Source organism: Aphis gossypii, chromosome 1 (genome assembly GCF_020184175.1).
Source record: "Aphis gossypii isolate Hap1 chromosome 1, ASM2018417v2, whole genome shotgun sequence".
In the NCBI taxonomy this organism is placed as follows: Eukaryota; Metazoa; Arthropoda; class Insecta; order Hemiptera; family Aphididae; genus Aphis; species Aphis gossypii.
This window is the reverse complement of record NC_065530.1, coordinates 3,084,866-3,112,798: the sequence shown is the minus strand read 5'-3', so window position 1 is coordinate 3,112,798 and position 27,933 is coordinate 3,084,866. Positions and strand designations below refer to the sequence as shown.

Sequence of the window (27,933 nt, the reverse complement as noted above, 5' to 3'; positions counted from 1 at the left end):
ATTTTCTTTTAATTTAGTAAATACAGTGTTTTCTATATTAATTATTAACGGTGTATCTTTATAAATACTAAATAATACAATAACACTATATAGTACAATAAACCTAATGTACATCTAGTATGGGCAGTATGGCACATCTTGTAAAATTAAAACAACCTATATCAATAAGTTAATAATAACTTTTTTAAATTGCATACACAGTAATATAGGTACTAAGTAGTACTTAACCATTAAACTATTAGCACCAACATTTTGAAATTATAAATTAATGAATATTATATATGTAATGTTAATGTATAATGTATATCAGTATATGGTATATTATAGCAGTATTTTTTTTACCTAGACATATGTGATATTGAGCTTATGATAGTTTTTATTTGTTTGTGAGCTTTTATTATTATAAATCATAATAAATTGTAAACAAAAGGTAGAATTATAGGATCGTAAATTATGATAAATTATACATAGTGCATAACATGAACTAAATTATTTTATACTCAATTTTAAAATGATCTTAATTTATTTAACACATAGAAATTAAAAATATACATTTATTGAGTATAAATTTATGTGTGCTGATTAATTAGTTGTCGAATAGCTGGTATCCAAGTATTGCATTGACGTGTGTGGTCAACCATTAATGCCATTTGTAATCTATTTGCTTCAACATAATCATTGATGTTTATTGCTGTAAAAATTAAATTAAATTTTAGACTGTTATTAATGAATTATATATGATTACAAGAATATATTTTAACCTTTTACTAATGCAATAGTTTTTTGTTGTATTATGTCTGTAAATTGAGTATCTTTCCAACTGATTTCCAATCTTGACAATCGTTTACTTATATCCACTTTCTTCGACTAAATTATACAAATTAGATTATATCAGAGATTGAGAGATAAATAATATAATATTATTATTTTATCCACTTACATTTGGTAATGTTGATTTTTCAATTGAATCATTTAGAGATGACATCACAAATGATAAGCGATCTTCCACAGGAATGTCACATATTGATGATGAAACTACAGGGGTTGTCGTAGTATCATTGCAATGTTCATTAGAAACTATCTCATTGTCTAAGGGTATTTGTTTATTTTCTAAATTAAACTGCTCGCTTGGAGCTTTTGGCAAAACTCGTGCAGGTATTCTATCAAAAATTTTAGGTCGATTTTCATGTTGAGCACTCACTGTATCTTCAAATGAATATGAAGGTGGGTCATTCCATCCAGGTGTGTAAGCTAAACAAATTTAAAGTAATAACAATAAAGTGTAATTATAAGTTTTTTTAAAGCTAATAAAAATTAATTTAACTAATAAATAAAACTGTGTAGGTAGGTACTATAAAATAATAAATATTATATTTTAGATGCATAAGACACAGTTGAGTACGATTAAGAAAATTAATTTTGTCACATATTTCCATATTTAAATTTTATAACTTTTAAAATAGGTATTTTATTTATACTATATATTTATCAAAGTAAAGAAGAATATTAGTTATAATTGAATAAATATTTTTATTTATCTTCGCTTGTGTATTCTTGAATACAGAATGCAAAATGCTCATTTATCAATATATATATACAATATTTTAATTTTATTATTTGTTTAATTTCCCATTACTCACTAGTTTATATGAAAATGCTTTATTTTATACCTGGCTGAAAAATGTAATGAATATTCAATTTAAAACATACCTACCTAACACTTAATTCAATTTTATCTCAAAATATCATAATCTAAAATATTTTTTGGAAATATGATTTACAATTTACTAGAAATATATTTCATTATAAATGATACGTGGTACCTAGTAAATACTATACTATCATTGATTATTTTACAAGTAAAACAGAAAACTTACGCTTGTGTCCTTCGCTCATTGTGCAATAAATAATATAATTTGTATAAAATATAGGTACTAATTACATCAAACAATTAAGTTTAAATGAAAAATAACGATACTAAAAATTGTAATAAGTAATTGCCAATTAAATATTAAGTAATTAATAAATATATTAATACAATATTCAAAAATCGTGCTTATATTTACGAATTTTTTGATTCAAGAGTCAGAGTGTGCAACAAAATATGAACCACAACCGGCATAGACAACGGAAAACCAAATACTATAGATAAGTGCTAATCTATAGTCACTAAACACAGTTTAGTGATCTATAGTATTTGGGAAATCTAGAGAAGAACTATAGAGTATAAGAGCAGAAACAAGAGATCTGAGATAAGGAATTGGAAGATCAAACTCGGCCGGCCGGCCGCTTAACAGACTACAATAATAATTGCTGGCCAAAACAAGTTTAGAAAAAGTACCTGAATAAAGTAGCCACTGGCTGCGCTGCAATCGCATTCGTAGTGACTAGTGACATTAATCTGTTTAAAATAAGGTTTTATGATGTTTTTTAAATTTATTTATTAAAATTTACTGTATTATTAATATTATGCAATACTTTTAAATGCTATCTGATATAAATTATGTAGGTTTTCATAATTACGCATTTATGCATATGTACATGTGTACTTTTTAACAAATAATTATTTATAGGTTAGTTAAATAATATAAATAGGTAATTAATTAACAATTACAAACAGAATTATACTCTAATTGTAAATACATGCACATCTATATAACTATGTACACATAGTTATAAAACCTTTGTTGCATGTTTTTGGTTGCAAATTGAATCTAATTGGTACATTTACATTATGGGAGGTAAAAATTTAAAATTATCAATAATTTTTAGAATTATTGTAAAAAACAAATAAAAATATTTATTAAAATTTTAATACAACTATTAACAAAATTGTTTACCAAACAAAGTTGGTAACCTTTGTTGACAAAAAGTTAGACATACTTCAATTTTTTCTAAAAATTTCAAAAGAAAAAACATTTTTTATTCGACTTTTATAAATAATTATAGCTTAACAATTACATTCAAAAAAATGTTAATTAGGCTAAAAACCTAAAAAATTAATATTAGGTTCCTTTGTTCATTATGGAAATAAAAAAAAAATTTGTATAATCCATCAAAAATGTTTAATAAATATTTGAAGATATTATTTTAAATTGTGCATTTATTATTATATTTGTAGTTTTACATATTCATACACATTAATATCTTGAATAAAAGTTATTTAAAACATCCATTTAATTGTAAAGTATATGATAAGTACTCAGTGGCATAGCCACAAATTTTTTTCGAGGGAGGCTATCAATTTTTTCACAGTGCTGGTTACCTAGGTTCTTCCATAAGTGTAAAATGCAGACGCCGAAGAATTATTAATATATAACAAATAAAAAAAGCTATGACAATTTAAAATCAGTAAAAGACAATTTAAGACTTTTGTAGCGTTTTTCATAGACCATTAAGATAATTTTTCTATTTTCTTAGAATTTCAGGGAGGGCTGCAGCCCTCTCAGCCCCTCCTCTGGCTACGCCACTGTAAGTACTCATTATTTAAGGATATTGTATCAAAAATATGGTCTGCGTGTTATTTAAAACTTTACAATACAAATAAGTATAAAGAATATGTGTTATAAATACAATTCATCTAAATTTAGTTTCAGTATTTTAAAGATTTTATTATAGTAAAATTTACAAAAGACTCTAAGACTACTCTTATGGTCTTATGTAGATGAATTGGGTATGAATTTAACAGATTACTGACCACAATATAATGAATATTACATAGTAGAAAACTTAAAAGGAAAATAAAATAGTTTTGTTTTAATAGCCAGTAAAAAAAAAGGATTGTCAATAGCTCAAATTTTTTGTTAATAGCAATAGTTATAAATTGTATGGAGTGGTTTTTACTTAAATCTTCCATGATCATTATTTATTAGGCCTAGGTACTTATTAAATTATTATACAGTGTACAATTATAATTAATACAGTTATTGAATAGAGCAAAAGATTTATTCTAAAAGAAAATGTTAACTCAAAGCAATTAAGAGTTTGACATCTAGAAAATTGCTGAGCAAATTATATTATTATTTAAAGTAATTGTTTATTTATTTAAATAATATGAAAAAAAATATTGTATTATTTAAAATTTTTAAAGGCAAATAACGTTGTTATGGTAAAAAAAAATGATATGAAGTACGACTTTTTGAATTAATAAAAATCAAAACTAGTACTAAATAATTTTAAAAATTATTTATTTAAAATTAAACAAATTAGATACTACTAGAAAAAGAAACTAAACAGATTTAATTTCTATTTGAATTTTCTCTCATTGACATTAAAAGTTCAGCCTGCTCAGGAAGAATGGGTACTGGAGTTCTAGTAAAGAATTTTGTTCGAGGTAATCGATCAGCAAGTTTCGTACTCCAATGATGAAGATTACATTCCACAGGTACTCTTTCTTTCTTATTTATCTATTAAGAAAAAACGATGAAACATATATTTTTAATTATAGATAATAGTTTAAGTAATAGAAAACTAAGCATAACTCACTGTAATATACACAACAAAGGATTTTCCTTCTAAAGTAAGATCAGGTCCGCTAATTGGCTGTTCCGGCAGTTCTATTGAATCGTCACTTAAAACGTGTACATTCATTTTGCGTAATGATACTCTTATGTGCCAAGGTTCAATTGTCCAAGGCTCATCTTTATTCATGCTTACGCTAACAACCATTTTTTTTAAATACTTTATTGTCTAAAAAAAATATAAATTGCATTTTTTTTTTTAAAGTTTTTATTTAGATTAATAAAATAGGATAAAATGTTTAATACTTGAAGAGCATGAATAGAACTAGGTTTCTCTTCGTCTTTGGTTTGATATAAATTGTTTTTCATACGTTCCAAATTATCAGGAGAAGCATAAATAGCTAATTTTGGCAGAAGCAATTGATCATATGCATATGTTGGTCGAACAGATACCAGTTCACCTTGATGACCTAATCCTAAATCGATAAGAAACATTTAACAAACCATATAGTATCACAATATTAATATAACTTTTAATACATAGTTTCTAGAAAACATAATTGTGCATACCTTCAACATATTGAGTTAATATTACATTCATCTTTTCTTGTTTCATTCTTTCCGGACTTTCCTCAACATCATAGATAAAATGTCTTCCTTTCAAAACAGGTTTATGTTTAGAATTCTTTTTTTGTAATGGAACTGGATGGCGCCGTTTAAGTATAATTAAAGTCTAGTAAAAAAATTAATAATTAATAATTATTATGCATAAACGTCATATTATACTAATAGAATGGCAAACTTGATAAATGTTGTTATCATAATAATGCAGTAAATGTTAATTAAAATAATAAATGTATTGAATGAAAAAAATCTAAAAAACTTACCCTGTTGAACTGTTGAATTGGGCTCTGCACCAAAAGCAATTTGGAAAAATTTTTGAGTAATCCATCCATGATGTCTTCTATATTGTATAACAAAAATCCAAATAATTTTAAATTCTTAAATAAAGAAAATAAGACACAAATCAGGTGATTTATACATTACTTAATTCTAAACAATTCCGTGATCGACCCGATCGGGAACCGGGATATTCAATTGGATTATTGAAATTTGGAGTTCAATGAATTATAGAGCTCCTTAATTAATTTCCACAATTTGTCTGCAATGCTGCACGGCAAATTCTTATCATTTATCAACAAAATACAACTACCAGTGATAAGCGCATATGAAAATGATAAGAACTCGATAAATGATTGGCGCTCTTTTTTTATAATCGAATTATAGTTAAACTCTTGACTCTTTTATAGTATCCAAAATCGAAAAAGTACTAGTATTTAGTAGTACACTAGTACACTAGTGTATAGTAACCATAAAAAATAAAAATAAATGAAAACAAAACCAACAAATATTGTCAAAAGTGAAGAGATAAAAACTAAAAAGATTAAAAAGGGATAGTGGTCAGGGACACCTACTCCGTAAGCAAAAGTGTATAAAAGGCAAAAGCACGTACAAATTTATAGGTAATTTAAATTTTTTTTTAATTTTTTTTTTTTTTTTTGTTCATTCTTAATATTCCTATATAAATTTACTATGATAAAACAAAAGGGCTCAGGTCTATGTAGGTACCCATTCATTAGAACTTTCAACTTTAGATTTGGGAAAATGATTACTTACTTGAGTGATTAATTATTAAAATGAAAACAAAAAGTTTCCAATAAAAGTTCCAGCTAATCGTTTAAATATTTTCATAAGTAGATACAAGTTTTTCAAAACGTAGTTTATTTAGGATTCATAAGTATTTTTAAAAATTAAAAATCTTAGACCACAATCATTTATATCTAGTAAAAACCACGATGTAGAGAAGATAAGGGGTGACGCCGATCTCATATATTATAATAATAAATTCTATCTTACAACGCATTTTATAGATTATTAACTTCAAAAATATTTGCAAATTTTCATGATTTTAAGAATTTTGTCAACGCTTAAACTTCACATAGGTACTTATAGCAATATTGAAATTTATAAGAAATCTTGTATTACGTTTTCAAACTTTTTAACTTGGTAAAATTATTTTTATAGACAATATGAATTTGAAAATTTCACATGGTTATGGTTAATTCAAAAAGAATCAATACACTCGTATTTTATCAATTTTATCAAGTATATAAAATAAAACACTTTATGCAAATTTCAAGTCTATATAGGTGGTTGTTTATTTTTGAAAATATCATCAAAAACCGTGTGTTAAGAAATAATTATAAATAACTACCTGATAATTATCTTGCAATGTTGTAAAATTTTTAAATTTAAACTACCTAATAAAAATTAATGTACTTTTCAGTAGGTACCTACTTCCTTTTTTTTATTATAGCTAGAAAAATTTACGAGGAATCTTGTCTAATTTTTTATGAATTTTATTAAATTTAAATAAATTTTTAGACTGGATGTGCATACATGCAACTTCTACTTTTCTTTAATTTTTTTGTTTTTTATTTCTAATTGTTTTGAAAAATAATGATAGTTATTAATTTTGGCCTGTCTACAACACAAATTAAATGCAATTTTTTATCCAAAACCACTCTTAGAGTTGAAAATCGAACTTATTACTTATCGATTATACAGACAAAATACATCATTGTAAAATCATAACATTCATTACAACATTTTAACTGCGTACTATCGCTATAATTTAGGTACATAAATATTTTAAACGCAAAATGATCGATGACTACTGCAAAACATTAAAGTTTTATTAGTTTATCAGAAGCTAGATATACATATTACATCGTCGTAATATCGAAAATCTTAGTTGCAAATGATCCAGGTGACTAGGTTTCAACAATGTTTATAATAATTGAACATCAACTACAGGTCTGCATATTATTCGCGCACATTATGTAACAAACAAACGGATTAAAAATGTGTATCATTGGAATAATAAAACTATTCACGTGGCATTGGTCGATCGTGAAATCTAATATCCTATTCTATGTACCATTACCATTTGGCATTTACCAACATAATATACGAGGACACTCCAATTATCTGCAAAAATTCTCTACTTGGATAGACGACTATATATTATATTGTGTACGTGAATCCAAAAGGGTTGCCGCTATTACACGCCATTATGATTGTTATTTTAATACGTATAATATGACGTATTGTAGTAAATATGCTGTTCGCGTTGACACGCTGTGAAGTCAAAACGCGTGTGCAGACAGACCGACGTCTGACGGTCAATTATACACGATGTCCCGCTGACATTGTTCCCATTATAAACACTCTGTGGCACACGCGACTTACAAATTACTATTAAAACGAAACGGCTCTCTTATTCGATTTCTCCCACGAGTCCCACGGATCACGTGAAGGCGGTGTGTGGGTGTTTTTTTTTGTTTTTCTCTATAATAATAATAATAAGTTACGCGTACCAATTGAGAGAAAAGTACGACCGTATATTATATATGTACCTATATATGTATAATAAAAACATATTTTATTATTATATTTATTTTTCAGTGATTGTATTAAACAACTCGTTTGGATCCCATAAGCGTTTGGTCGAAGATTTGTCTGTGAATGTTCACCCCGAACATTTCACTCGTGATAAATTATAAAAATGCGTGTACTTACGTGGAAAATTATTTTTAAAATTAAGATGACATCTTTTATAATTATTATTATTTTTAAATAAAACGTTTACAGGTCAAGAAATTAAAAAAAAAAATAATCAGACTTGTCGGTAAGAACACCGCATAATTGATCGTAAACACGAGATTTATTTACTAAAATAATTTTGATGCAGATTCACTATTATATTTTTTATTATTTACAATAATATAGATATTATTGTGTACCGTGTAATTACTTTTCATTATTGTTAGCTTTTATTTTATATAACATAATGTATTCATTACATCTACTTGGTTATTAATTATTATCGTATGAGTTTTATTCAATGATATTCATTTTTTTTTTTTAGACATAAAATTACACATTCGTGTATAGTCTATATACGTCTTCTTCTTCATTTATAAATATTATGCTTCTGCAGGATTAATTTTCCATATTTTATTAATTGCATAATAATACATTAATACGTCATACTATCAAATCAGAATTAAAATTTCTATCAAGACACACATTAATGGAAAAAAATCGATTTTGATCTGTTTGAAATATTTTGAATGTTACCTATTAATTATTATATTGGCTTTCATTGCCATGCCGTGTATGTATAACTATTAACTATAGATAATATACAAATAATTTTATATCAAAATTACTCGCTCTTGTAATCATATGCGTAAAAGCATCATTATTAATTGATCATTTATAATATTTAACTATAAAATAAAATTAACTTTCATTTTAAACTAAAATACTAAAATAGTAAAATAGGTATATTCAACCTTTTAAAAAAAATAATTTAGGTACCTAGTTAAATAATCTGAAAACGTTTTTATTACTTCAATACTTATTTTATACATTGTATAATAAGTACTATTCAATCATATTATTATTTTCAATTAAATAATATACTTATTTAAAAGTTAAAATTTACATAAATATTAACAACAATAAATAGGTACATATTTTGTTTTTATCTCCACCTAGGATCTAGGCGCTTTTTTGTTTCAGATGTTACTACTAATACTTATATAGTATGGATAAGTATAATTTAATGCTTTTATTAAGGATACACATTTATGGTTTAATTCATTTTGGCCAAATGGCTAAAATTATATCAATGATAAAAATATTTGGTAGGTACCTACAATAAGAATTATTATTGTTGTTACCTGTTACCACCGTTGTCACTATCGTCACTTTCAGATAAAAAATGATTCAAATATTTTTAAAACAGACAATAGTTGAAAACATAGTTTAGTAGGTGTTCCTGGTATAAATATTTAATTTTTATACAAATATAGAAGTTATTAAAATGTTTTTTCTTTAGTTTATCTTAAAATGTTATATTTTTCATTATACAAAATATAAACATTTAATTAAATTGTAAACAATTAATCACTTAATAAACTATTAAGCTGACAACACTATACATATAGTCTATATTATCTAGACGCCCTTTATACATTACCCTGACCCCGGAAACGTGGCTCTCACTTTCTAGCTTGTCTTATCCCTTATTTTGGGCCAGCATATATTATATATATACAGCAGAGAAAATAATACAATAAACAAATATAGGTAATATTCATTAAACACAGTATATAAATATTTTTTTTTTTAAATGCATGTCTATATTAATAAATTATTTAGGTAAAATTATCATAAAATGTACAAATAAATAATAAATAAATATTCTACAGAGTTAACAGGAATAATAAGTATACATCTACTTATTTATATATAATATTATTATAATCATGACGTAAAATAGTCATTGTAAAAATATTATGTACAGTTAAAATTTACTATAAATCATATTATTATAATATACCTACAGCACACTCGTACACAGAGTGCTTGCCGTATTTAGTGTTTTGAAACGTTCCAACAAAAAAGTATAAGCCGTTTTCGGTTACACGGTATAGCTGGTAAGCCCTGTATACGAATGTGTAGATATTATCGGCTTTGACGAGCATAAATTAATTCGAATTCCGGACACATTATGCGTTGGACATAATTTTATAAGATACACATTGGCTGTGTTCGAGGGGAAATGACCGTCGTCGTATCGGATATAATACAGAATTGGTTTTAAAGTCAAATAAAGAGAACAAATTGATTACCGATATAAAACATTACTGTTTGAATCAGTTCCATGATGTACATAAATCGGTTATCTTGTAAAATTGTTTTAAGTTTTAAGATGATTATGAAATTGTTGTTGATCAATTATATATATACCTATGTATGACATAATAATACGAAAAATACAATTAATTTTTCATCGGAACCAATTCGTCCGCGGTACCGGTAGCCGACCAGCGAAACGAATTCGGTGATTCGACTCGTAGTCGTCCGTCGCTCGTCGAGTGCCGTATGCTCTATTATACAAAAGCCAACCCTGAACATAATATATGAATTCACACTACAGTCGCACGGCCCCTGCACAGACCTCATTCGGGACATCCAACCCCCTCGCACGCGATTATTATTATTGATGACAACTCGTAGCGGTCTGTGCCCGATCGAGCAATATTCCGCGAACACAACGGACAATAATTATAATACCATGATGTTTATGGGGTTAATAAGGGCGTTAGACACCGATTTTCGCTCGATTTTGTCGCTCTACTCGCATATACACACAGCAAAACGTTACGTTGTTAACGGACACCTCCGAAAAGCGGAAAACGTTTCAACAACCGACAGTGTCCGGTATTAAGAGGTCTCACTGTACACGTAACATATTTTGTAATACATCATATAATATAACTATTATACTATTCAACCTATACACTAATTTGTATATATTTACACATATTTTATATACGTTCGTATAAAATATTTATATAATCGCGGCCGTTCCGCGTTGGAACTCTGTCGCGAATAAAGTACAGCTACTCCGTGTCATGACGTTTTACGCGAGTATACTTCCGGCGGCGGGCGATCAGTGGACGTACTCGTTGACGGCGGTGTAGTGTTGGGTGTCGACGATGACGCCGTGGTGGCCGACGGTGGTCGCGGGCGCCGAGGAGCCGATGGGCGTGAGCGCCTGGTACGCGGCCGCGGCGTGATGGTCGTCGTGGTGGCCGGTGGCGGTCATGAGCATGGCCGCGGGCGGCGTGTAACCGCCGCCGCCGGCCTGATGCGCCAGCTGCATCCTGTCGCTCTCGTTCGAACTGGAGCAGCTTGACGCCGAGCTGAACGGCCGCGTGCACGCCTGGTCGTACGGGTAGAACAGTTCTGGGTAGATGTACTCTTCGACCGTGTACATGTTGGACGCCTGCATCATGTTCAGATGGGGCGGATGGTGGTGGCCGGTGCCGTCACCGCCGCCGACGGGGCCGTTGACCAGCGATTGCGGTTCCTGCATCAGAAATACGAAACGGTTAATTATTATATAACATTTAATTTACCGTTTACGATATAATATTATAATAATCAACGTGCCTCGCATTGCAATTTACGATGCTTAACATTAATTTATTGATTATCAAGAGTAAAAATATATCTTAATTCATGGTTGTCTCTATCTTAATTCTTTGTATATTCCGTATATCTTAATTTTTAACTCATGTTTATAACTAATATTATCAACAATGATTTAGCGAGTTTAACTGTTCGCCAATAAAATGAATTAAAACGTGAATACTGTTATATGGTTATGTAAATTGTTGTAACATATCATAAAAAAGCTACCGGCCGTCAGCAGGAACGACAAACAACGCGTAGGTGACAGAGACATGGTATATGATGGTAAATGGTAATAAGTTAACATCGCATGCACGAAGTTAAAATTTTACCTACAGTAAATATAGTTAAATAAGTCAATATAACATTTTTATTTTATAATTTCATAAAAAAACATAGGTACCTACTTCTACTAACACCGAATGGTTAGATTTTAATTTAAAGTTTTTAGTTTTATATTAATGCCAATAATGCTACGAAGGCCATCAAAAAACTAACAAACGATTGAGCTTAAGAAAAATGAAAATAATCCATTTACTAATAATCACTTAAAATACATATCCGTATAATTGATAATGATTTATTTGAAGAATTCTATAAATTGAAGTGGGGAGGGAAAATAATTTTTAACGTTCGAAAATTTGTGCATCAACTATTAATTTTATATATGCACGCAAAACAATGAGAAACACGGTAGCATAATATATATTATATTATGTTATTTATGAAATAATATATTATATACAATATACTTATGCATAAGTATATAATATTATGTTTTTATACAAGCGCAGGAAATGCGCCTCTAACGTGTATACTGTACGGATTTAAGTAATATGTACTTGTACAACGCCAAAACATTGTTTCACACTCGTGTGATACAAGATGTCACTTGTGAAGGGTAAAATCGTCCCTTGAACAATGTAGTTTCCTCCCAACCATAGCCCTCCAACTACGAATTTTAGCTCACCAGTAGTGGCGTGGTTATAGCGATGACGAAAACGACATTTTATAGAGTTAAAAATATGCGTAAGTGTCAAAATATTTTTTAAATCGGCAGGCATGATTTTGTAACCGGCAGTATTTTATTTTTAACGATAGTTTAGGTTAGGCTAGGTTAATACGTAATATTGTGTAGGTATATTTTTATTTAGAAAAAAACTCATGTTGGTTAATTTTGTTCGTAAAGCGTGTATAATAATATATGCTACTACTATCAATGGCTGACAAATATATCGTATTATCGTATACCTATGTTTATTATTATTATAATCAATAGGTAATAACTAATGTTATATAGTATGAAATTAGTCTTAGACCGTATGGCGTATATAGAGGTATTGGTACTCACTAACTCATTGTCACGACTGATAGTTTGTACATAATAAATATTAATTGTAATTTTAATTGGTTCGAGCAATTTAAAATATCCAACAACCTCACCTGTTTATAGGGTGTAGAAAAATATATTTTGAATAGATAGGTAATTTAAAAAATGTAAATACATTAAAATGAAGAAATTACAACTTTTATAGTTTAAATATCATTAGTCTTCACTTATTGTATCAGTCTTTAGTTATCATTAGCTTTTAAAAAATACTAACTTAAGTAGAAATCCTCAAGACAAGTAATGATTTATTATTAGTAATTAAAAATAAGAATTTAAAATGTCAGTTGGAGAGTGAAATTTAACTTAAAATTTAAATTTAAGTTGTTATAAACTTTTTCGTTTACAATTGCATTTCTAATCGAATAAAATATGATTTATATGTGAACATAAATCACTAGCATGCAAACTGTCACGTTACACAAACGACAAACCACGGTGATCGTATATTTTGTATACTATTTATACATAATAATAGTTTAAAATATAGGTATAATTTTCTAAAGTTTTATTTATGAACAAAGAAATACTACTAATATGTTATATTATGTTAAAATACAAAGATAACACTTTAAATATGCATAATTGAGGTATACTATAAATTACATGACCATTTTTGTAACGGCGTAACGCTAATGTATATACCTACTTAAAAATAACTTTACTGACTTTATTCTATAAAGTTTATATGGAGGAAATAAACAATAATAAAATTGTTTATTATCACAATTACACACAAATCAAATGATAAACAAACTTTAGTTGAATATTATGTTATGTTATATTAGGTATATAAACGTAATAAAACTTAAAAGTAATATATTATATAAATATATAACTAAATGTTTTTGCTGTATTCACTGAACAGTAACTTTGAGGGAAACAATCACTACATAAACATTACATAGAAGTTATTTTAAATAATAGCACTTAGTATTATGAATAAATTGTATATATTATAAGTAAACGACTATGATATTAAGTACATGATCTATTTTATTTTTGGATTCTGAGCGAAAAAATGAATGTATTGATTTTTAAATGATGTATAATTTTTTTTGTGTGTTATGTATAGATGATTTGTAGTAAAAAAATTACTTTGCTTTTCAATTTTAATATCTTTTCTAGTAAGAAAGTAAACCTGGTAGGTACTTTTGGGAGTTAAAAATTAAAAATTCTCAGTACTTTTCTTACTAACCAGGAAAATATTAATAACAATAATATTATATGATATTAATTTATACAATAATTGTATAATTAAATATTAAAAATATAGGTAGTAAATTCAATATTTTTGACAAAAAAATAATTCAACGTATAGCAGTTTACTAATAGTATGATAAATAATAATAATACTATAATAAGCCATATAAATTATTAATACCACTAAAAATGTATTATAAAATATACTTAGGATTAGGAATGAATACACTATCTAGAAAGATTTTTTTCGTTCAGAATCGTTTTTTGTATGCTATTATTATCTTAGAATTCAAATTTAACACATATTATACATTATTATAGTGACTTAGTCAATGAGGAGGTAAATTTCACATAATATAATTAACTGTATTGCGATTACCTAATTTCCTCTTTTTTTATCAATCAAATTTTTATTATTTTTACTTTATATTTTTATTATTTATTTTTATAAATGTTATTTTTACTTTTGTTAATCATAAAAACTATTTAGATATTATAATTTAGGTACCTACCTATATAAAATATAAATAATACATTTTGCTATCAGCATAAGAATTTAAATAAGAACGTATTAGTAGACTATCATCTGAGCACTTAGTATACAGCGAAGATCGTCATTAAAATACAACATTCTATTTTTTAGTTATTATTTTAACAGTTTAACATGATAATAATGTGTAAGATACAGCTATAAGGCTATTATATTACCAAGAGAAAAGAATGTTATCCGTCTCAACTCTCAACGTTTATTGCGCACAAGTCTATTTTAAATTGGTTTAAAATGTGTTGTCATCATACACCGCCGTTTAACGGAACTTATATAGACAATAGACATATAGGTATAAATAAAAACCATATACATGCGCTGGTGTAGCAGTATTGACAGGCAAAGATATAACACGTATTACGTCATTGTATAATTATATTACTGTATTATGTACAATACCTATTGGCGGGACATCCTTTTAACATGAACAGTGCTATTCACCGGTATAATTTATAACGGACGAGAACTAAGATGTTTTTTTTTATGTTTTGTTTTTTACACTTACGCTGTTACTGCTCACGTAGTCGTTGAAAAGTCCACCGCTGGAATCACTGTATTCTTCATCGGTCACCACCGGTGGTCTGTGGTACCTGTGATTTTGATTTGACTGTCTTTGGTTTTGTTGCGCTTTGCTGGATTTGTTTTGGATTACAGCATCTTCATTGCCATTCTGTGACGTCGTGCAACCGTTATTGCTTACGGACAGGCAGACGTCTTTCATTTCGGACTCACTACAGAATAACCAAATATCTCTATTATAGCTCCGTCGATACTGTTGTCGAATATATATTTAATTTACTCACCTCAGTACGTAATTTACACTAACTATACAATGGGGCCTCGAAGATCTACTATTATGGACTATGGTGGCGTAACTTTGAACCCACACCCAACCACCATCTTTGGCCAACAGCCTATAGTACTTTGTGGTGACTTGGCCTTTCAATAACACTGGAACAAACAAGCAAAATTATTATTATTTTCTGCAAATTTAACGATTTTTTTCAGTACTTACGTGTGTGATGCGAGAGTTTCATGTTATGAATATCATTACCGTGAATGTAATGATAGAGTGTCTTTTCAATTAAATCCTGAGGTTCGTATCCTGTCAGCTGAGATACTCTAAAATGTAAAAATAATAAAATAAAATATCATAATTTTTACACAAAGTTACAAGATGCAAAATAATATAGACAATCAAACAAAAGGCGTACGTTAAAATGTGTGTTAAATAATAATATATTTTTAACCATTATGCATTAGTTGTAAAAAATGAAATGGAAAAAAAACTACACGAGTAAAATGTGTTATGTACATTGTATACATATGAGTGAAACATATGACTATATGAGTGAAATATTATTACAAATTGGGATTTTGAAAATTGTTTACTTGACTTACCTGGCATCTAGAAATATGAGCTTTAAGTCCAAACTCGCACGAAACATAAACATATTTGAATGCAATTTAATCTCTGTGATGGCATGCGGTGGTAACGAATGACCAACTGCAACTAGGCCAACGGTTTCTATTCCGGGCATTCCGGCAGGATATTGTCTCACCTTAAGGTAACCAGAACAGTGTATTACCTATATAGTTAAAACAAAAAATATGTATGATGCAATTAATAATTGTTGTTTGTTTAATTACAATTATAGTTTAATCAACATTATAGATAATAATTATCGATTGAGTAAAAATATTTATTGTAAAATGTGGTATTTATTAGTAAATTATTACTTGTTTGAAATACCTAATTGGTATTTAAATATTTTAACATAAAATACTACAAAAAGTAAATATATGATTAAAATATTGACTATCATAATGCATGTTTTATAGTGGGTATAATAAAAATATGCAAATTAACTTATAATTGATAACTGATGATGGACTGCTTGTATATACATATTAGATTTTTATTTTGTTGAATAACAACAAAAACATCATGTTAACATTTTTTTCAGCCAAATTATTGAAATCTAAAAACACTCACACACACAAACCTATATGGTCTATATGTATACAAATACGATACTATACTGTTTTTTGCGTGTATATTATATGAAGGCAAACAAAATATATAGTTTACATTCACTTTAGAAATATGATCCCCTTGGGTGTTCGATGGAATATTCAATATGACAATATCGAAACGGATGTATACTTACACTTCTAAACAAATACGGCCATTGATAGAGTCGTATAATATAGCCATATATAGGTACTGCAGTATGCACTAGTCACAACTCACAAACACAATATAATAAGTATATTATGTGTACGAGTTTGTGTTATTATATTATGCCGTTGAAAAAATACCATTATAAAATATAAATAGGTATATGTATATCATAATATAATATGAAAAAAAAACAACAACATAAGACCTGTTCTAAAGGTCGTTGCTGCATCACATAGCCACATGGGTTATAATAGGCTAGGTAATATAATGTGCACGTTGAGAAGGTGTCAAGAAGTCCATTCATAATAGCCGAGACGTGACCACAACCAAAAATACAAGATTTAAGTATTAGAATAAATTAAATACGGGTCTCTTCACAGGTGTGAGATATTTTTTTCTTCGCCTCCACCTCACTGTCTTTCATTTCGAAAAATATACCCAAAAAATTCCAAAATGTACCTTCGGCAACCGGGACAATAGGTACTGAATAGTAATAAAAATCATAGGTGTTCTCCGTGGCTCAGACACGTTGGAGCCGATCGTGAGGTATCAATAAGCGGACGGGATTAGAGACTATTATAATATTATTTACTGTGTAGTGGTACCTACTACGAATGCGACCGGTTCGCGTAATCAATCTTCGGCTATCGACACCACATGTGGAGTGTACAGGTTGTTTTAAAACGTTTTCACTCTTGCATTCGACATGCATGGACTTGGACACGTTTCGGAAAATTCACCTATAGCGAGGACGCTCGTAATATTACGTTTATACAATGGAAAGGATTCGAAAATTCCTGTGCGTTATTATTATTTTGAAGTATAATTCTCCAAAACGTGCCTACCTATTGCGATTCGAATTTTCGTGTATAGTCAGTACATCGTGCACATAAATAAATGTTATCACACCTGCGCAAGTGTGTACCTATACATATAAACATACAATATACGGTTATTTGTATACATTATTATTAAGAATACGCTACACCCAAATGAATTGTCTCCATCTTACAAACGCATAACATGGAAAATTGTACGTTATGATGAATACCTAATCCATTTAAATCTTTAATGTTTAATATTTACTTATCAGAGTAAATTGACCCATTATAAAATTTAATAGTTAAAATATTATCTAAATTAGTCTGTTTGGTTTTTTTTATATTTAAATTTTAAAGAGAAATACTTATTTTAAAATTAAAACATAAAAAAACGTAAACGATTCGCTAGATAATATTCTTATTTTTAAATTGTATACCTAATGCATTAATTATTCACTCTAATATTAAATGTAACAAAGTTAAATTAAATATTCAGAATGTCCAATTTGCTATGTTATACACTTATAAAATGGAGATAATAACGCACGTGAATGTAGTGTCATCTCCACATCGTGTTTATAATATTTTAACTTGCAAGAGTTGCAAACAGTACAAAATGTTGTACTTCGTGAAATTTATGTTATAGAAAAGTAGCAACATAATTGATCATATAAGTCATAACATAACAATATGATATGTATTTACAATATAGTAATATATAGTATATACAATAATTATACATTGTAGAGCAGTATACTATAGATTGCAGTAGTCGGTAGTAGGTATTAGCTAGCCACTAGCCAGTAGCCATTATAGGTAGGTTATCTATATATTATTTGCACACAATTTTATTATACTACGTAGTACGTTTATCCTATTGCGATAATGCTAACAATACTATATTATACTATAACTTAGAAGGTAGTAAGCGTGTCCAGTTTTTTTGCCGATGTTGCTAGAATTTCCTATTCTTGCAAAGTTAAATAGAAAGTTTTATATGTATATTATCGGTTATCACACTTCATTATAGGTCAATACGTCTGTTAAATGGAAATTAAAATATTTTAAATATATTTAACAGAATAAAACGAAATACGTTTAAAAAAATCATATACCTGCCGATAATTTTATTCCGACCATAATATATATATTTACATATGAAGATCAAATATTCTTAATCTTATATTGTAATATTACTCCTAGTGCCTTCACAAAATGTTATTTAGAACATAACGAGAATCGAAAAATAAAATTTACATCAGTCTATATTATTATACATTTTAATATTATAATAGCATAATATTATAAAATTATACACTTTTACGATGATTGGTTTCTGTCAAATACTGAAATAGGTACAGTCCTATAAATTATAATATGTTATGAAAGTTCCAAGACAAAATATTTCTAAACAAAAATATCCCCTTAAAAAATTCCATGACAAAATATCCCGCGTAAATAATAACTCAAAATGTTAACCTTTGTTATAACTAGTTATATAACAGTTACGGTTAGAAGTAATAATCGCACTTCTTTTAAACTTTAGATTCTAAAGTAGATATACCTATATTATTCGTTATTTTGATAATGGTATAGTGGGTCATTTTATACCATTTACTGCAACGCGTGTCGTGAGCTAATAGTCTTAAATTAAATTATTCAATGAACACATTTTATAGTTTTAAATTAAAAAAATGCTAGTATTTATCCAAAGTTGGAGTACCTCAAAAAATCAAAAAAAAAAAAAAAGCAAAAATATAAAAATTTGGACAAGTGGTTAAATACTGTTGCATGTAAGAGAATATGATGAAACTAATAACAATAAATATTTAAAATCAATAGCAAACAACTATTAGTATCATAATAAGTATTTCTTAACGAAAAACATAGTATCTACCCCATATCTTTAAAATGTAATTAATATTAGGTACATAAAAGATAATTTAAAAGTGCTGTAACTTGTAAATAATGTTATTATATAATCTTGTAATCATAATTATTCATGAAATAATATTATTGTATTCCAGATAGTGCGATAATGATGTTGACTTATTCTCAACATAGTTATTATACAACAGAAGAAACGTGAAACAATTTATACGATATAGGTATTTTATACAATACTTTGAAGGAAAAATAATTTTATCATATAAGACATAAATGCATGTTTGATGTATTTATTATTAATTTTAGATTATTTAAAAACGTCTACTATTTGTATATCTGGTGTGGAGTGAGGGGTGGCAAAGTTATTAAAAATGTCCGTTATATACACGCCGATATACATCTACCGGCAGACTTCCGATTTTTCACGTTTTCCCGTGTGTGTTAAGACAATAATATGTAATATTATACGACGATCTATATAGGCCCACGACCCTACAGCAGTACACTTAGGTACCTACGCGCAACGTGCGCTGCCTCCCTACGACTTTATAAACACATATCGCGCGACGCTTTATCGTTTATATCCCGGTGCGCGAGCAGAGGTCGTCCAGCAGAGAAACAAGTAACGGGGAAAAAATATTGAAAAAGAGGAGGACTCTCGAAGAGTGTTGCGAGGACGCCCGCGGCGAGCGCGGCCAATGGCAAACGGACGGCCAAAAACACAGGTAAATGTACGGCGGCGATTAAACTCACTCGCGCGCGCACACCTGGGCCCCCGCAACATGGCGCCGCCGCCGCCGCCGCCGTCCGTTGTATTTTATTATTTCACTCCTTTTTATTTTCCCCGCTCCTTTCATCCCATATCCTGCCCCCTCGTATAAACGTATAATATTATGTTATATTATTACGTATATTATAACAATCGACACGGTACGCACATACCGTGATGTGTGTGTATATATATTTATATAATATATTGTATATATTTATTATAATGCTGCAGCAATACGCGCCCGTTTGTTATATGAGCCTATATATGCGTAAGCATTAGCTCCGTAATGTATGCACGAACACACGCCAGGGCACACGAGTGATTTTTATGGCCTACACTTAAGCCGTCCGCAACAACAAAAAAAAAAAAATGTACAATATATATATATATCATAAATCAAATGTATGAAACTTTGCTATGTCTAGGGAAAGAAAAACCTATAATGTTACATATATATATATGTATTATAACTTATAAGTATACGACCAATACTCAGCAACTATACTGTATAATATATAGTGCTATCCTAATTCGAAGTGTAAAATATTTTAACAGTTTATAACGTACATAATAATATTATAAATCCTACCATTAACCGCGAGAAGCGTTCAAAATTAAGTATATGTATATTATTATGTGATGTAATATACGCGTATGATATGAATAACACATATCATTATACAAGATATATTTTTGGTTGTATAACGAAAACTGGTAGGTACTAAATAAAATGATTTTAAGTTTTGAACACGTTCGTTTATAATAGGTTCGTAGTACGTACCATTTTATATACTACGATGTTGGAGTAAAAAAATCCAGTTTGAAACTGTGCAAGTAATGATAAGTCAAACATAATATAAAAATTAATACCGAGCAAACTTAAAATTAAAATAACAAAAAGTGGTCGAAAATAACCTGATAGAATGCACGAGTGCTCTCGTTGGTAAACATGCAGGGTTGTATAAATGATAAATGGCATTATCTATTTGCAATTCACACCTATTTGAAATGAGCCGCAAACAATTGGGGTGGTAATACGATAATATTTAAGATACCATATTATACTGTATTATATTATAGAAATATAGAATATAAAGTATACGTGCGTTATAATCAGGGTTCGGCTTTTGTAGAATTTGCTAAATATCGTTGACTCCTAAAACCGCACACTTTTAATAAAGTACAGAACAAAATCGCTCATCTTAAATTTCGACGCCAAAAAGGGTTAGATTAGATATACTTAATAATTTATAATTTATTCAAAAAAAAAAACACACATCATTGTAAAATCAATACATTCATCACTTCGTTCAGAATCTAAAAATGTATTACAAGTATTTAAATTTAAAAAATGTAAAAATATATTAAATAAAAAATATGCATATATACGAGTATTCTCAAAAGTAAAAATTATAAAAATGTATTGAGTGGAGACTAAAGTCTTAAAACGTGTTAGGATGATTATTGCAGTATATCTTATAATCTTATCTTATATAATCCGTTAGTTAGCACTAAAAATAGTGTGCGGTTTTAACCACATTCAGTTTGGGGTATTTTGTTATATAATAACCGAAAAAATGTGCGGTTTTCGTATGCAACCCTAAATATCATACGTTACGCATAAAAATAGCAGTGAACTACGAATTTGTTTTACTCCAAAATTCCAAATATCTAATTTTATACTGCTATTTTTTTGCATATTTGCAGGTATTTTAAGTTTTTACTTTTTAGTGCTATTTTTAAAGTTTTTTTTTGCTAATTTGCATAATATAAAGTTTTATTTTGTATATTTATAAAATCATAAATCTAGTTTATATTATGTTAACATACACCATGGTATATAAAATACAAGAGAAATAACCACATTGAAAAATTGTTTTGTGACGATATAATATTTTTTAAGTTTTCACCTATCACATCGGTAGATATTTAGTATTCCTTCTCGACCTACAAAATATTGTTGACTAACAACCGTCGGAGTTTCAAATTTGAATATTTGTCAAAATATTTAATTATACAGTGTGACTCAGGTAAAATAGTTTAGAACATTACTTAATTAATAAAAAGCGATTACTTGAAATTTTATTCTTATTTCCAAATAATTTTGAATAATTTTTTATAAATTATAATTTATGAATATATTAATTCATAAATAATATTATTAAATAAATTTAAGTATTTTATTTTTAAATTTTGAACATAATAAATTTGGTAAAATTGGTAAAAAGATATATTTGATAGCACTTTTTTTTAAAAAATTTTTTTAGATCATATAAAAGCGCATATTTCAGTTATTTTTAGTGCTATAAAATCCAAGCTTTGGTTGTAATGTTTAACAGTGTGTAGATATTTACTATATTGATATTTAACATCATTAAATTTATATTATTAATATTTTTTAGTGCTTGAATTGGGAAAAGTGATTTGAGGACACCCAACCCTTGTTTTTTTTTTTAATATTTCAGCGTATTCTATGGTTTATTAAATAGAACTTAAGAGGACGATTAGAAGTCTGTTTTACACAATTTAGCTAACAATAATTTATTTAAAAAAAATAATTTTATATCGATATAATATTGTTGTTATTCATGTAGTACACCTACAAAAACTGTAGGTATGGAAATAATAAAATAGTTAGTTGTTTACGTAATTTTTTTTTTATTAACTAGGTAGTTTATTTCATTGATTGGCAAGTGATAACACACGCTACAGTGATTTTTAGTAGGTATTCTATTTTTATTCATTTAAAAATTAATAATTAAGTTATGATTTTTTTACGTACCGATAGATTACTGTAAAATGGAATAAAAATATTTTCTTATAATAAGCCCCCTTTTAAAAAAAAAAATTTCGCCCCTCCCTTTATCTGTTTTTCCAATTCAAACTTTGGTAATTCAAATCTAAATCATTAAATTCCGCAGTTATGTTAAAAATAAATGACAATTCAAAGCATACAATGACGTTTTCGCGTAAATGGTTATTTGTATTTCGAATTTCGATAGCTTCTAATGTTTACAAAGGACACTGATTGTATCAAATATGATACTGAACTCATTACATAGTACCTAATAATTGTCTAAAAGAAAAAATTGTTAGGCAGATTAACACGTTCGTCTTGTATTTGTTTAGTATTATTATGTTCACCTACTCGCGTTTCCTAGAAATAGTTTTTCAATTAGTTATAATTCGACTAGTTGTATGTAATAAGTTTATTAAATCTATCATCATCAATCAGCATCATTAAATAAATGTTAGAAAATAAGTGTAATAAATGATTAATAAAGTCGTACCAACCATAGTTTTTTAGTTTATTAGTGTTTTTTAACGCGCCATGGAAATTACATCCTACAAAAATTATAATAACAAACATGTTGATAATAGCATTATATTAGCTGAGCAATTAGCATATTACACGACCGTTAAAACTATCAACACACGACTAATTTAAAGAAAACTTGTGTCCATTATAATTTTATTTTGTCTAATTAAGAAAATATTATGAACGTTTATTATTGTATAAAAATAAAAAATATATTTAAACGCAATAAAAAAACAATTTAAATATATTATATTTAACTTTAATATTTTTATATCACTATTTTTTTTTCTTGGATAAACAATAAAATTCTTATATTATGTATACAATTATTTTAAATGTATAATAATGGTGAAGGTTATTGCGTATTGTTTACATGCAATATGCATTATTATTGTTTACACATTAAACTATTTTTAACTTTACTTATTATTATTATACATAAAATATATTATTTTATAAACATTCGTTTTTAATTATTAATTAGATAATGTTTTGTTAAAAACAAAAACTACAGTATAATTTTACATTACAAACCATACAGATATCTATTACGGTTAGTTGAAATTGTTCCTTTGTAATATAATGACTTATTCGGAATGTAATTGTTAGAATTTTATTAAAGCTAAGTAAATTATTTTACATAACACTTTAACCGTGTAAAGTATATTTCAAAGTTACATTTAAACAAGTTATAATTTTAATTTTTTAACTTTATTGATTCATGCCTAATGAAAAAATAAATAATTTCAATACTGCAACGCGATTATTTACAATTTAAGTATTGATTTTAATTTAATTTAAATATTGATATTTTCACCTTGTTAGCTTATATACGCTCATGTATGGTGTATGTACAAGATGACTGAATAGTAAATTATAAGTGTAAACACGTTCAGGTTTTTGTATTGGCAGTAAGTGTTTAAACTGCCACCAGACCATTTTATAGTTATATTGTTTAGGCTGTAGTTAGTGATATAGTACAACAATAATATTAAATGTCATTAACCCATAGGTATAGCATTGTTAGTTGTTACTTCGTATTTGTCGTAATAACTGCGAGAACTAGCTCTTTATCCTTATAATTAAAAAAAAAAAAAAATAATGTGTTAAATTGTTTTTATTATTTTCTTATCATTATCACACGTACTTATGCCAAAGATAGATAATTTTACATCAACTACGTGTTGATATGTAAGTTAAGTTTTTAATAAAATATGATAGCATGTATGAAATACCTCCAAAAATTGATATGAATTATTTTTTTAAAGTTATTCAATATTATGTTTGTAATTTGTACCAATGCAACGTTATAAACTTTGTGTTAATATTTTTATAAATTTCTTTACAGTATTAAATTTACTTTTTGTGTTAACAATCAATAGTCAAAATAATAAACTTACTATTATTATTTGTTTTATTAATTACCAGCTATTATACCATATCTTATTACGATTACCGATAGGAATCAGGAAATATTTTAACCGTATCAATATTTCGTTAACTGAGTCACTGAGATATATACACCGATATAATGGTGTAACATAGAATAATAGCCAAACTTATTTGCTTAAATTTGAATAAGTAATGCATATAATTATTAAACTATGAATATTAATATTTAATAATATATAATTAAAATTATATCTTATCAAGTCTGCAACATAATTATGGAAAAATAACTTGAAAAAAAATGTAGGTATTCTATATTAGTTAATCTATCATCAACGAGTGGTAATTACTAAATATTCAAGCATATTACAGAATACAGATTAAATAAAAATTAAATCATAAAATAACTTTTAAGCTTACAGGTTTCAAAAAATAATATTTAGTTAATTTATAAACATAAATGTTTTATTATATGTTTTTTGAAACATGCTTATGCTCTACACTTAGTAATATATGATATTATGTAACTATTTAACCAGTTAAAATATATTTATTTAGATTAATATTTTAAAAATAGTTCATTTTACTGACATTATAGGTATAGATAATACTAACAATTAGATTTTAATTAAAAAACGATTCAACATTTTTATTTGTTTTATCTATAACATAATTTATTTATAAATTATAGAACTACATAATATACTTAATATAAATGTATAATTTACCTTGTATCCTCCTGTGGTAAGCCCTGCGTTCCGTTTTGCCAGTACACATTTCATCCGTAAAAAAAATACACGTTGAAGTTCAAACACAGTTGAATCTAAAATGTATTTTTTTTTATTAGGACCAGCCTTTCCCAAAATTGTGAAAAACAGTAATTTTTAATAACATACTCATCATCATATTCTCCGCTGGAAGATTTTGAGGAAGAGGTGGACTAAGTACTGATATCATTTCATCATGATCAGCTTGATGGATATATTCAAATATACTGTTACCAGTTAATTCCACCTTAACGCAGCAATATCAATCGAAATTAAAAATTAATTAAAATAGTGATTAAATAAGTATTACAAAAACATCTGTTTTAAAATATTAATTATATCATTATAATGCAACAATATATTTATATAATACCTGTGACAACCCCAAGTGAACAGATGCTGTTTCAGATATATACATGATCTTTCCATCTCCGCCTACAACGAATATAAAACCATCGAGACTCTAAAAATAAAAACATGGGTAAATATTTTATGAATTATACAATTATAATTATAATTATTATAGTTGAAAATATAATTCTAAAAAAGCATATGTCAACAGTTTTTACTGAAGTTAATGGTAAAAAGTGGATCAATAATATTATTATTGATAAAAAAAAAAAGGTAGAAAAATATTTGTATAGTTGTGATTTGTCATTAGCTTGATCATTAAACACTTTTTCAATGGCATGAAAAAAAAATTGAGAAGTTAAAAACAAAATATTGTTGTTTTATTTACGAATTTTTACGAATTAGAGTTTTACCGTTTTATCGAATTACCTTTAATATATTTACCTGTAGTAGATATGAACCGAGCTCTTTAATGCAAGCTTCTTTTGCATGGTTTGCTGGAGTCGCTGCACCCCAAGCGTCACCTAAGCCTAAATTATGATGGGTGTAATAAATATTAGTTCTAAGTACTTAAGTATGAAACGAAATCTAAGTACAGATAAGAATAAAACGCGTGTTGTTCTCACCGTTAGGGAAGACGTGTCTCATTTTTAAGTAGCTAGTGGTCAACCGGATGACTGAAGCTTTATCTAATTGGCTAGTAATGGCCGCCGGTAATGGCAAGAGTTTGGCCAATTCTAGGAATTCGGCGTTCTCGTTTTCCCTACGTGTCCTTGCCGCATTCCTGCTCCTCTCTCTCATCTCTGTAGACCCGAAAACAAGTAAAAAGTCACGAGTATTAATAATCAATTTACCCATATTTACATAAAATGAATCAGTTCTCCGACTGCAGTACATCGAGTGCAATATATTATTACCACCGGCGTGCATTTTGAATTCCGCGTTTTTCCTTAATAACTCACGCATGAATTAAACGCTATTTTTTTATTAAAAATAAATTTAGACGCATGGCTGAAAGTAATAAATTCTGTAGCGACAAAAATCAGCTCTATCTGACACTGACTCACCGAGACAACTACACAAACTATCGGAACTAAAACAATTTGACTACATAGTACATAGCGCAGTTTGTTTACTAAAGCAACCTTGACACCAGGTTTGGACATTGTTTATAAAATGGTCACTTTGTTTTATTTCCTAGTCTTTTACGTATTATATGTTTATATTTATAAATTAAAGAAAAAACGTTGACCTCGTGTCTAAGGCAGGTCATTTTCCTTTGACTTAGAAATAATTAATAGTGAAACGCTACTTAATAATAATATGTACCTAAAAAGAATAAAAAATGATTTTATGCACGGAGTCCAATAAAAATCATTGATTAAATGGTTACAACGATGTTCATAGTTTCATACAATTTAAAATTATCTCTAATATCATATAGTATTAATACTATTATAGTACTGTTTTATATTTGACTTACTTATAAGGTGTCAAATCTTAATAACAATACAATAATTGTATCCATTTTAAATTTTAGTGTATGATAATTATTAATATTATAATAATATGGTAAACAATAACTACATATAAAATATGAATCATACACATAATTCATAATAGTAGCTTAATTTGTTACCAATTTAAACGTTGTACTCAAATTTATATTGTGTTACAAAATAAATTAATATTTTAGTAACCACATATTGAATTTAATGTAAGATATTTAATC

At 27.6% G+C, this 27,933-nt stretch overlaps 3 protein-coding genes across 5 annotated transcripts; all 3 read right to left on the bottom strand.

Annotated features, from left to right (window-relative positions):
• Positions 1-504: 504 nt before the first annotated feature.
• On the bottom strand, positions 505-2,502 carry LOC114123205 (uncharacterized). Of its 2 annotated transcripts, none has more exons than XM_027986101.2 (4): positions 2,342-2,502; positions 941-1,251; positions 762-867; positions 505-691 (listed from the first exon to the last, which is right to left on the bottom strand). In XM_027986101.2, the coding sequence occupies exons 1-4, from the start codon at positions 2,376-2,378 to the stop codon at positions 570-572; spliced, it is 576 nt and encodes a 191-aa protein (XP_027841902.2). In that variant the 5' UTR covers positions 2,379-2,502; the 3' UTR covers positions 505-569. The 2 variants fall into 2 exon arrangements, with proteins under 2 accessions (XP_027841902.2, XP_027841903.2); XM_027986102.2 differs by lacking the exon at positions 2,342-2,502 and adding an exon at positions 1,878-2,274.
• Positions 2,503-4,166: 1,664 nt separating this feature from the next.
• Positions 4,167-5,666, bottom strand: LOC114123206 (39S ribosomal protein L9, mitochondrial). 2 transcript variants are annotated; one of them, XM_027986103.2, is made up of 6 exons: positions 5,508-5,666; positions 5,348-5,424; positions 5,031-5,193; positions 4,767-4,936; positions 4,486-4,689; positions 4,167-4,406 (listed from the first exon to the last, which is right to left on the bottom strand). In XM_027986103.2, the coding sequence occupies exons 2-6, from the start codon at positions 5,414-5,416 to the stop codon at positions 4,239-4,241; spliced, it is 774 nt and encodes a 257-aa protein (XP_027841904.1). In that variant the 5' UTR covers positions 5,417-5,424; positions 5,508-5,666; the 3' UTR covers positions 4,167-4,238. The 2 variants fall into 2 exon arrangements, with proteins under 2 accessions (XP_027841904.1, XP_027841905.1); XM_027986104.2 differs by having other exon boundaries at positions 5,503-5,648.
• Positions 5,667-9,364: 3,698 nt separating this feature from the next.
• On the bottom strand, positions 9,365-27,418 carry LOC114123200 (single-minded homolog 2-like). Its single transcript, XM_050197091.1, has 11 exons — positions 27,119-27,418; positions 26,828-27,004; positions 26,646-26,731; positions 26,224-26,313; positions 25,980-26,097; positions 25,812-25,906; positions 16,112-16,299; positions 15,726-15,832; positions 15,514-15,661; positions 15,216-15,441; positions 9,365-11,469 (listed from the first exon to the last, which is right to left on the bottom strand). Exons 1-11 carry the CDS (start codon positions 27,165-27,167, stop codon positions 11,050-11,052), a joined length of 1,704 nt encoding a protein of 567 aa, XP_050053048.1. The 5' UTR covers positions 27,168-27,418; the 3' UTR covers positions 9,365-11,049.
• Between the last annotated feature and the right edge of the window lie 515 nt (positions 27,419-27,933).